The sequence below is a fragment of the Agelaius tricolor genome, unplaced genomic scaffold, assembly GCF_023055355.1.
Source record: "Agelaius tricolor isolate 1412-34295 unplaced genomic scaffold, bAgeTri1.0.p SCAF_10, whole genome shotgun sequence".
Lineage (NCBI taxonomy): Eukaryota > Metazoa > Chordata > Aves > Passeriformes > Icteridae > Agelaius > Agelaius tricolor.
Window position 1 is genome coordinate 747,076 of NW_027269270.1, and position 11,532 is coordinate 758,607.

The 11,532-nt window shown below is 44.0% G+C and overlaps 1 protein-coding gene across 1 annotated transcript in view; it reads left to right on the forward strand.

Annotated features, from left to right (window-relative positions):
* ABCA12 (ATP binding cassette subfamily A member 12) overlaps window positions 1-11,532 on the forward strand; it is an 80,172-nt gene that overhangs the window by 14,442 nt on the left and 54,198 nt on the right. Inside the window, exons 3-9 of the mRNA XM_071434268.1 lie at window positions 1,756-1,903; window positions 4,167-4,255; window positions 5,290-5,399; window positions 6,113-6,298; window positions 7,131-7,309; window positions 10,186-10,298; window positions 11,355-11,451. Of these exons, the coding sequence (XP_071290369.1) occupies window positions 1,756-1,903; window positions 4,167-4,255; window positions 5,290-5,399; window positions 6,113-6,298; window positions 7,131-7,309; window positions 10,186-10,298; window positions 11,355-11,451 (922 nt within the window). The remainder of the gene's footprint in view (window positions 1-1,755; window positions 1,904-4,166; window positions 4,256-5,289; window positions 5,400-6,112; window positions 6,299-7,130; window positions 7,310-10,185; window positions 10,299-11,354; window positions 11,452-11,532) is intronic.

Here is an 11,532-nt window from a genome sequence, read left to right on the forward strand (position 1 = left end):
CACCAGAAGTGCTGCCTGGAGGGATAAGGGAGCTCTTTTGCTGCCCTTGGTGCTCTGAGGTTCCTGGGAGATGGTTCAGCCTAACTCCTGAGGGAGGGGTGTAATTCCTCAGGTGGCTTGAGGGATGCAGGGAGTGTTGGGGGAAGATTCCCACAACAGGGAGCCTTCTCCTCTGGCAGCTATCCATGTCCTTTAATTTTCTCTTGTACTCCTAACTCTCCACTGAGGTGTACCCCACCATCAAAGTGGGTGCCTGTATCTCTGCAGGTCTCAGGGGCCTCTGTGCTGGTTGCTGTTTTGGACAAAGCAACGGGAACTCCTCTGCTAAACCATGAGCTCTTGTGTTCTGACCCAAAAATGCAGTGACCAATTGTGCTGAGGAAAGCTCAGGAAAATCCAGTCTCCATCAAGGAGACCAACAGCCCTGGAATCCACCTACCCCTGCTAAGCCCTCTGGGAGCATCTGGGGTTTGACCACTGCTATAATGAATAGATATTGTACCAATGCAGTGCTGTGTCCTTGTTGGAGGGGTGAGAGATAAAGCCGTGCCTGAGTGAGAGTCTCAGGTCATCTTTGAAGACTAAAGAGCAAGGTAATCAATTACCACAAGCCTGCCCGCAGGCCTTCAGCAAATCTGGCTCCCTTCCATAGCAGAAATAATAGCAATGTCCTTTGCCAGGTAATTTTCCAAATGATTATTTTAAATAATATGTTGCTGTGATCCAGCAAAAGAGTGTGGAGATTTATGAGAGCGTTTGTCTGCGAGAGGAAGAGCAGCCGTGAACTCTGCGGGCTGGCAGCGAGCAGCACGGGGCAAGAGGCACATCAAACACTCCCCGAGTGTCTCATTGCTCAGGTCCACTCTGTGTCTGGAGAAATGGAGACAGGGACACACATCTCATCCCTCAGCACTGGCTGCCAGCATCCCAGGTCACCAGGCAGATGGTGCTGGAGCTGCTCTGAGCTGGGAGGACACACTGGGGATGGTGGTGATGGATTGCTCCTCTGCCTTCCCGGGACAGCTCTGCTCAAAAGGCAAAGGATGCTTGTTTTGTTGGTCCTGGATCCATTGCCCCTTCCTGTGGTAAAAGCTGAGACAGAGGCCTGTTTTAACAGCAGCAGTGGGTGCAGTGTTTGGCAATACATTTTATTTCCTGGCTTGGAAATGAAGACTGTGGCGTTGTGTAGAAAACAATCCAACAAGTCTTGGAGAATATGTTCTCATGGGTGCTTCAGGTTACTCTGGCCACGTGCCTGCTTTCACTTTATTTTATTTTTTAAAGGCAGAATTAGGATACCTTAATCTAAGGGCGTTTTTTGTCATTTCTTGCCTGTTGTTGGATTTGGGAGAAAAGGGAGGACGTGCAGTTGTTTCAGGATCAACAGGTATCCTGTGAACAAATAGTTTGGCTCTTCTTCCTATTAACTGGGACCCTGAGCAACTGGGTCTAGTGGGACATGTCCCTGCCCATGGCAGGCATGTTGGAACTGGACAACCTTCAAGATTTCTTCCAAGCCAAACCATGCTGTGATTAAATAGCCTGTGATGACTTTGTCAGTGTTGAGGAGGTGCTTGTAGTGGGATTTGGCAGATGATACTGCCAGGGTGGAGTCAGTGAAAGGAGCCTCAGTGAAACTGGGACTCTGTCCTGTTGTTTAGGAAGGGAAAACAGCACATCCTGACAGAAACATATGGCCAAAAAGTGCATGTCCTCATCATCATAATGACATTTTCTCTCTCTTTTTCCCTCCAGGTTACCTTGCACCCCGAAACCTTCCCAGTGCAGGCTTCTTCCCGTTCCTGCAGACGGTGCTGTGTGATTCTGATGCCAGGTGTAAGGGCACACCATACACACCAGAAGATCTGCTGCCAAGACTTAATGACATCTCACCCCTCAGACTGTAAGGGAATCTGAATATTTCCTGGTGTTAGGAGGTGTAAAACAAAACCTGTCTTGAGGGGGAGGGAGCATCCATGCATGTCTGTGTGTATGTACAAATTCATCTACAACAGATATACCTCAACTACCTGTTCTAACAGATGTCTGGCACTTAGAAAAGAGAATATCAGCTGCAACTGGACACTTCAGAAAAAAAATCACATTAGACATATATCTTAGGAATGTGTCCACTGATTCAGGCTGGAATCTTCTGCTGAAGGGAATTTTACTCCCTGAGAAAAACTCTTCAGCTCAGCCGGATCAAAGCAAAGGAACATGTTTTTGCATGGCTGTGGGTCAGATCTGTGATAAGACTTGCCCCCAGAGCAGCCCAGAATGTTGATCTGCCACTGAGAGGGATCAGTTCAGGATGCTTTGGCTGGAAGTTTGGATGTTAGTTCTGGAGCAAGTGCTCTTTGAGCATGTCCTCCAGGTGCCAGCCAGAACGGATGTCCTCTCTGCAGGCCATCAAACATGTTAGGAAACACATGAAAATGCAGAAACAATTTTTGCCCGCAAAAGCACAGAGATTTGCAGCATGGAGCTGGCTGGGCATGTTTTGTTGGAATGTCCATTTGCTGAAATGGAAATGTTCAGTGGGATCATTTCAACTTCTTGATGTTCCAGTTGAAGTGAAGTAGGATTTGCCTTGAGGCTTGCCAGCCAGGGTGGTTTCTACATCCTGGCTGCCCAGTTCTGACAGACCCCTGGGGAACATGCCATGCTGAGGCCTGGCTGGTTCATGGAGAGCTAAAAATCTGGGCATCTCACAATGGGCCTGGTTACTCATCTTTGCTTTTAGGTGAGAGGCTGCTCCATAGTCAGAGTCTCAAAATCCCCCTTGGCCAGAGGTTGAGATTCTGAAGAACTAAAATGGGCCCCACCATCAGGCAGTCCTGGGGTTGGTGGCTCCTTAAGGATCCTCCTTAGTGCAGAGGGAGTAATTTCCTAGGCCAATTCAGTGGTCAGAATCTCTCCATGAGTGGGAAGGGTGACTAAGGATGTGGGCAACTGAAGTTGCACAAGGTGAATCCTAATTAATTTCAAGGTCATGCAGCAGAAGAGAGGAGGGAAGGCAAAGCCACATGGAGACTGGATGCCTGGATTCACAGCTCTGTTCCTCAGTGTCATTGTTTTTCCCTGGGCATGTTAAACAATGGCTCATTTGGAGTATTGAAATGAAGAAATGGGAGCTTCTAGTGCCAAAGCTGGAGGTCTTCCATGGTTTGAATAGCTACAAATCCTCCTTGCTTTTCTGCTTTTGGTTTCTGAAAAGCTGTTTAGGAAATAAGTGTTTTTTCCTGCCAAATGAAAACCAAAGGATTTGGCCAAATTTTATATCAAGAGCATGAGTTATTACCAAGCATCTTGACCACTCTTGATCCTTGAGATTGTGTGTGGGGAGTATCATTATAGATACGTGGCCATACCTCCCCTTGCATGGTCAGGTCAGCCTTGCTGTGTATTACAAAGAAAAATGCCAACTATGAGGTAGCCACAGCAAAACTAGCAGGATGCAGCAGAGTCTAAAACCTCAGGAAAAGATTCCTTGGGAAGGGGGAGGCTCCAGATGAATAGGTGCAGCTCTGCCTCAGGGGTGCTGGATCCCCATTGGGGAGTTTGTCACAAAGTGTTTGAGCTGTGGCCCTTCACTACCTGGATCTATTGTTTTGTAATATTCAGCTAATCCAGGCTGTTTTTCTCCTCTCCCATTGTGCAACTCACTGAAGCTCTTGTTAAGCTGTTTTATAACTTGCCCTAAAACTATGTATAACCAGAGGTCAGCAGAGAAAATGGGCAAGGTTCTCCCCTTTGATTCTGTTTCTTAGAGGCATTTACCAAGGTGTGCATGGTAAGGTTGCTTGAAATTTCCCTTAATAAAAGGAAACCAAGTCCAAAAACCAAGCTCAGCAATCTTTTCTCCTGTAGTGGAATGTTTGGGAAGGAGTGGAATGTTAAGGTCTTGTTGTCTGGAAGGATTTCTTGGTAAGGCCATACACTTTATAGCCATGGAGTTCTGGACTTTTGCTTGCCCAAGATACGTGCCAGGCCTCCAGAAGGAGCCAGGCTTTTGCATAATCCAGATTTCAACACACCTGCCATGAAATCCAGCCACAGACACATTCTGAGTTAAAGCAGTAAGTTAATTATAAGAAATTCTGGCAGTTGTTACAGTTGTCTCTTCTTTTTTTTTTCCTTTTTTCTTCTTTTCTTTTTCCCCCCAGGAAGCGCAGGAGCTCATCCAGTGTAGCCAAGGACAGGCAGCCATCACCATGGAGTGCAGAGGTTCCTGAAAGCAGGAATGCTTCACTGGGTAGGTCTCTCACTGCTCCAGGAAGTTCTGCTCTTTGAAGGCTGATCTTTTGAAGATCTCTGGACAGAGCTGCAGTTCTTAGAGCGCTGCTGAAATGATTTATGTGTTTCATAGAGGCACATGACAATGGCCCTGACATTAGTGTAAATTCTTGGGGACAAGTACAAGTAGCTGTAGAGAAGACTTTGAAATTTGGCCAAGAAACCAGGATTAAATGGTTGTGTTTCACGGGAGCAATGCAAGATCACAGACTGATTGGACGTTAATTAGAGACCTGGCTATTTATGGAATATTGCCCTTTTACTACCCACAAATTCTCCATAAACAGCTTATGATTTTTTTTTCAAATGGGTTTTTATCCACAGTTATCCAGCAAATAAGTTGTCTTCTGTGCCAGAGTGGATATTTATTGTTGGTGATGTTCTCCTCTGATGTGATTCTCTTTCCTGAAGGAACTTTCACTCTGAAAGTTTCCATAAAATCGTTACAATTATTATTTGTTGATGGTAATGGCTGGTGCAATCTGCAAGCCATCATGATGGATAGTCCTTTCTGCAGGGAGCTCAGGATGAAATGAATGATTACAAATTTGCATTTGCCTGTTCTGCTCCAGCCGTTCACTGTTCCAATTAGCATTCCTGCCAGCACCCTCTGTGGTGCACAGACAGAAAAAGGCAGAATGCAAAAGGGACCAAGTACAGAGGCGTGGGGAGGGGAAAAGCAAATCAATGAACAGTTATGGGAACTGTTGACTCATGCTGATGGTCAGGGAGGAACTCAGTTCTACATTTTATTTAAAAATAAAATTTAAAATGATAGGTCGTGGCCCCATATAACAAGTTACAGTGTCATCCAGAATTTCATTATATCAGAAAAAGCCCTAAAATACTTACAGGTTGCCATTGGCTGTACCTTTGGAGACAGTTTGATAATGCACCCAAAGCTGTAGGTAGCTGTCCTGCGTCCTGGTTTTATGTAGCAAAGAGGTTTGAAAAGCCGTAAGTAAAATACAGTGTTTCAAACTGTTATTGCAGCATTTGGGGATTTGGTATCACATGGAGAGAAAAACCTTCAGAATGTTTCATCACCATCCAACTTGACTTCCAGCACCCACACGCTCAACAAGATCTTCAATTTTGGGAAGGTAAGTCTGTATTTGCATAATAGCTGAGTATGAACATTTATGTATTCTCATATTTAAGGAATTAGAAGCTCAAAGTACCAAGACACAGCTTTTATTGCTTTAGGATTTCCCCTATTATGTGAATGAGCTTTATTTTAGAAACACAGTGATTGTGGGTGGATTTTTAAGCTTTGTGGTGAGTTTTTTGTCCTCTAGGCAGAAACCAGGGAAACCTTGAGACATAATATCATGAAATACAAAATATATATAAATACTCTGAGATACTTTGTTCAGAAACTTGTGTGAGTTGTTTGCAGTATATTTTTTCTCTTATGAAATTAAAGATACAATGTCACAGGCTTTGACTTTCAAATATTTATTTACTCGTGCTAGTCCTGCAGTGGTATCAGAGGCACTGTGTGTTTATTGTATAGGTATTTAATATTTATAGAATCTATTGCTTTGTAATAGAAATTTGTTACAATGCAGTGGACACTGCTTATATGGTTTGGTGTCCAGGCCTACAAACACTTAAGCACACATTCCTCTTTGTAATAGATGAGGAATTTGAAGGGTTTTAGTGAAACCATTCAGCTGTTAGAATTCTGTCTACGCTGTAACCACAATATTTTTCATTTACTGCTATCCTTAAAAAAAGTCTCATCACTGTGTTTAGCACCATCCCAAACATGATATTGCTTTACAGCCACCCTGAATGTTTGCTGTTCTTTCAGAGGCAGCCCCAACACTCCACTGCAGGGAACCTCAGGGCCCTGCTGTGCCAGCTCTCGTCGCGGTACCTGGCGCATCCCGGTGCCTCGGGCGGGAGCATGGCAGCCAACATCCACCACACCTTCTGCTTCACCAACTCCTCGCTTCTGGAGTCCTTTGCCCAGGAGTTCAGGACCCAGCTCTCCCAGGTGAGTGCCTGGGACCTTCCCTGGGGGCTGCAGCTGGGAGCTGTGGCAGTTCAGACAGGTCAGGCAGGGTATGGAGCTACAACACAGCCCCTCGTGGGCAGGAGTTGTTCATCTCTGTACCCAAGTGCAAGTTGGGCACAGTGAGGATGAGTGAATTCTTGTGCATAGGGTTAGCCCAGAGACCTTGGAAAGCCAAGGGTCATCCACTATCAGCTCATGGCTGCTAAGGGTTCTCACCACGTCTGGGCCTTGCTTCTCTTTGTTTGCCCCACTGTAGTGGCAGGTCAATAGAACAGCATGAGGATGTGGTGTAAATAAGAATGTTCAAACCTTGGGAAGGCAATGAATTTAATTGTGTATTACCTCAGCAGTATAACTTCATCCAGTTACCCCTGCATCGGATCCAACAATTCATGATTGAAGCAGTACTTGTCTTTGGGAAAGCAATATAATTAAAGCAAATGAATCCTTTAAAGATAAAGCCTTCTTTTTTTTTTTTTTTTTTTTTTTTCTTTGCCAAGGTTAGAATTGATATTAATTTTCTTCTATTCCTAGTCTTTGGACTCTTTAGGATATTGTGAATCGTAGGGCTTGTCTGAACAGAGAATTTATTGTACAACCTGGGGTGTGAAGGTAAAACACAGTCACACTCTCAGTTATTACCTGTCCTTTGAATGTATTGTTTTGCAGACTTGCATGCAAGTGCAGAGCCAGCTGAAAAACATAGAAGTACCCCCCAGCAGCAAGGCTTCTGGTTATTAAATAATTTCTTGTGGTTATTAAATAATTTCTTCTGGTTCTTAAATAATTTCTTTCATTTTTGTTTGTTAAGGTGCAGCACAACCCAGAGTACCAGGAGACTTTTGTCAATGAAATGGTCTCATTTCTGACACTCATCTCCCAAGTGCAGAATGACACCTCCCTGTGGCACCTGCTTTTGCTGGCCCCAGATGTGTTTCAGGACAACATGCAGCTGCGAGACATCATTGATTTCCTTCAGAATCCAAGCAGGTAAAACAGAGAAAATGGCAGGAGAAGCATTGAAAGCTGCTGGGTTTGTGTGCTGACCTCTAAGGGCATCACCTCTCCTCTTGAAAGAGAGGTGTTACCTTAAAAGCATGATTTGTTTGGGGGATGATGCAGCTCCATGCTAATGCATCTCTAAAGGTGTCTGTGCACTGTGAGCAGTGTGTTGTTTTTCAGTGACTCTTGTGTCATTCTTTTAATGGGAACTTGATATAAACTCTTTTCTCCCAGCCTGCTTAGAGGCACTGTCATGCCCTTGTGCAGATAGAAAAGCTGGTGAGTTACAGGCACTGCCTTTGGTGGAAGAAAAACCCTCCTGGCTGGATAAAGAAAGCAGCCAGCTGCTTCTTTGCAGAAAAGCACAGAGCCAAGTTCCGCTTGCTTTGGAACACCTCAAGCACTTGTAGGGGAGCCATAATGTTGTTTTTTAAAACTGATTTCCTAATCTACTGCTGGGTTAATCTTTCAAGGCTGGTCCCAAGAAAGCAGAGAAGAGAGGGAGCCTGGTTTTCTACCATATGGGCTTTAACACATCTGACTTGAAGAAAGTGCCAGTTATGTACTTGCTCAGTGGTTATATGTAAAACAGAGCTGGCTTAACTGCATTATTTAACTGTACTGAAATATTTGATGCAGTTTGCACCTAGGGCAAGACAAATTTCTAAAATGAGCTTAGCCTTGAAATCCCTTTCCTGGGCTGTAGTTTGGCTAAACCCTCCCTGATCTCCAGAAGACACAAGTTACTCAAGATTAAGGGACTCTGTTCCAAGTCATCTTCTGGATGTGTGACTGATCCTGCTATAAAATATTCTGGATAGTCCAGTTGTTACAGTACATGGAGGACACCAAGAAACTGAGTGTCTTCAGACTGACTGCTTTTTGTTTTTATCTTGCATACCTGAGCAATTGGGTTAAGATGCCAAAAGAAGTTGTAGAAGCTTTGGCACTTTGATTGCACCCAGGCTTAGAGGGACTCACTTTTGATCACTGGTGTGTTGCTGAGGCACTTAGAAACCTGTACATTTCATATCAAGGTAATTTTCCATGCTGCATTGTGAGACCCATGTGTAAGCTGTAATGTCCTTATCCTTAAAGGAGTCAGCAGCAGTGTGGCAAGAATTGTAATTTTATTCAGAAGCATTTTGTTCATACTGCTGTTTCAGTCACAGAATTATTACATTTGGTTGCATTTACTGGCTTGTAGAACCCAACCTGAGAACCAGCCCTGTTGGAGTGCCCAGGGAGAATTAATATTTACTGTGCTGCTCTTCTTTGCTCTCCAGCTGCAGAGCTGGGGGAAGTTATCATAGGCACAACAAAGAGGCACATAGAATTTCATCACCAGAACTGTGCAGTGCTTTTATGCCTGGCATCTGGCACTGTAAATGCATGAGTAAAGAGTTATTGCAAAGAGATTGCACAAATAGTACTTTTAATGATGCTTACAAAAGCACATCTTAGCGAGCCTGCCCACGTCTCTTACTCAGGCAGGACTGAACTCCTAAAAAAGTGCTGTACAGAGAGGTTTTTTTGGTGGTTGAAATATGAAGGTATAGAAGAAAAGAACTTTTGCTCATTGTTACATCTGTATGAACTGAGTGATAAACACCACCAGTGTGAAACAGTAACTTCCAAGTCATGAATCCTACAGAAAGTTTAGCAGCAAATTTTATTACCCACAAAAACCTGGTTTGCAGACTGATTTCACAAATGTTCCTGTTTGTTGCTGTAAGATAATTTTTCAGCTAAGCATATAAGCTGAGATTTTTCTCCACAGCCAAAGTCTGCAGAAACCCTGCAAGACTGAAATAAAAGGGCAGCAACAACACTTGTTTCCATGTTTGCTGCCTTCTGATCTGTGTGATGTGCATCCATTTTTGGCAAGTCTGTGCCTGCCTCTTCCTTAGCTCTGCCATTGCTCAGCTAAATATGTCATTTATAACTGGGTTTCTTCCCCTCTAAGACTCTTACAAGCACATCTGCAGAATGAAAATGATGAGCACCAAGCCCAGGAAGCCTGCATGGAGACATTATGTTAAATTAGGACAGAAGAGATCCCTGGTGCTCTGCTCTCAGTAGCAGCCTGTTCCCACAGATCAGTATGCATTTATTCATGCCACTGAGATCTTTGTGTATCACCTGCAGAACTTGAGGCAGGTGAGAGAGATGGTGCATTTCAGTGACCCCACAGCTACAGTAAAGGCTGCTCTTTATACAGGAGAAGAAGGGACTAATAATCACAGTAAAGTTTTCAGTAACCTGCACACCTGAGCAGGCAGTCCTTTAAATTAGGTCCTCTGTGGTACAATATGCCTGATTATCAGCTTGTTCCTTCCTATGACTGGAAAACATTCCTTGCTTCCCTGGCAGCCTGGCTATTATAGCATGAAAAAGGAAAGAAGGAGAATTGGAAATGGCAGCAGTTATTTGTGATCACTTCTTCCTTCCACAGATGTTTTCCCCCCTGGGATCCCTGCTCTCCCTGGAGCCTTGTCTCCTTGGTTCTTGGGGTTTTTTAGGAGGAAATTCCCCTGCAGCAGTGAATCACATGGCTGGTGTGTCACCTGGGTGTTTTCTGAGACCTGCTGGCTGGATTTTAGTGGCCTGTAGATTTTACATAACTCTGAAAAAGTGCACCTAATGGGTGCCACACGTGTGTTTGTGCTAATACACCACCATGGTTTTCCCACCAAAGCCCCTGGTGTTTGTATCTTGTGCATGATCAAACATATCATTAAAAATAGGGGTGATGTCTTGTCTGTCAGACATATTAAGAATGATAGATTGTATTCCAGCTGTTTCCTATTAGAGCATATAAACCTGTAGCCACAATTTATTTTTGTTTTTCCGCCCTCCTTCAGTGTTGTGCTGGGAGCTCAGAATGTCTCTGCATCTCTGGTGAGCGATGATAGATTCAAAACTGTTCAGAATGAGGTTACAGATTCTCCACTTTCCCTGAACTGCTTGGAGCAAGGTAAGACTCCTCCACTGAGTCATATCTCTGCTGAAAACCTGTGGTGCTGAGGAGAAGCAAACTACAGGCTAATAAGTGACCATACAGATTGCACACTGTTCAGGGCTCAGCATAATGGGTTCTTCCTTCAGCTTTTCACAAATGTGAATAAAATGCCTCATTTCAAATGGAAAAGTAAAAAAGGCTTGGGTTTGTCAGTAGACAATGAATTAACATGAGTTTGCAGGCTCAGTGGAAATGGGGAGCAGTAATGTTTCACTTTGATTTGCCTTTTTTGGGGGGTGATGTCAAAATCTGCCTCTGGTTGTAGACTCTGTCTAACTCAGCTTGGTGCAGCAAGGCAGGGGCTGCACAATGAGCTGTTTACATCCATATGAGCCATTCCTTCAAATCCCTGTACCTTCCAGCAGAGATATCCCCCTCTAACTGGGGATCTGGGAACAGGCAAGGGAAAGGAACTAAATGCTACAAGGGACAGATGGGGATTGCTGAGCCTTCTCTACTTGTTTTGTGGAGATTGTGGGAGTTAAGGTGGGTAACAAGAAAGATGAGGTGTGCAAGAAGGGAAGACATGCAAAGTGGCTGATGAGAGGATTGGACACATGGGGATATCAAGATGAGTGTAAATGGCTGTGGGAGACATGAATGATGCTGCAGACAGAGCTTATGTGTGAGCTGTAAAAAAGCAACCCTAAATGAAGGGAAAGAAACCATAATAAATACTTGGCCACCTTACTCTGCATTACTGACAGCAAAGTGCTCCTAAAGCAGGAGGAGACCTCTGTTAGCATCCAGATCACAGCAGCATTGAATTGTTCCTGCATGTTTTCAGCACAGAAAGTCACTTCTTAGGATGCCATCCTCACTTCCCTTGAAAGGCCAGGAAGAGTTACACCTCAAAAGAACACTCAGATTTGTAACCAGGATATTGTGGCTTGTGGTAGGAGCCTGACTTCATATGTGCATGTTATCCTGAATAGATTTGCCATTATAGCACCTCTCAGATTCCAGAATTACATGATCTTTACTAATATTCCCTTAACATTTTTGTTGTAGATAAAGAAAGAAATTGGGTGACCAGATTTATTTGTAATTCCTTTGTTCACTGGAAAGACAATCGCACTTCAGTAGCTGAATTGGAGGAAGTTCTAAGGTGAGACATTAGCTAAAGGGATATTACTAACAGTGTAATTCAAATCTATGATCTTTGCTCTAAATCACCTTACATTTCCAC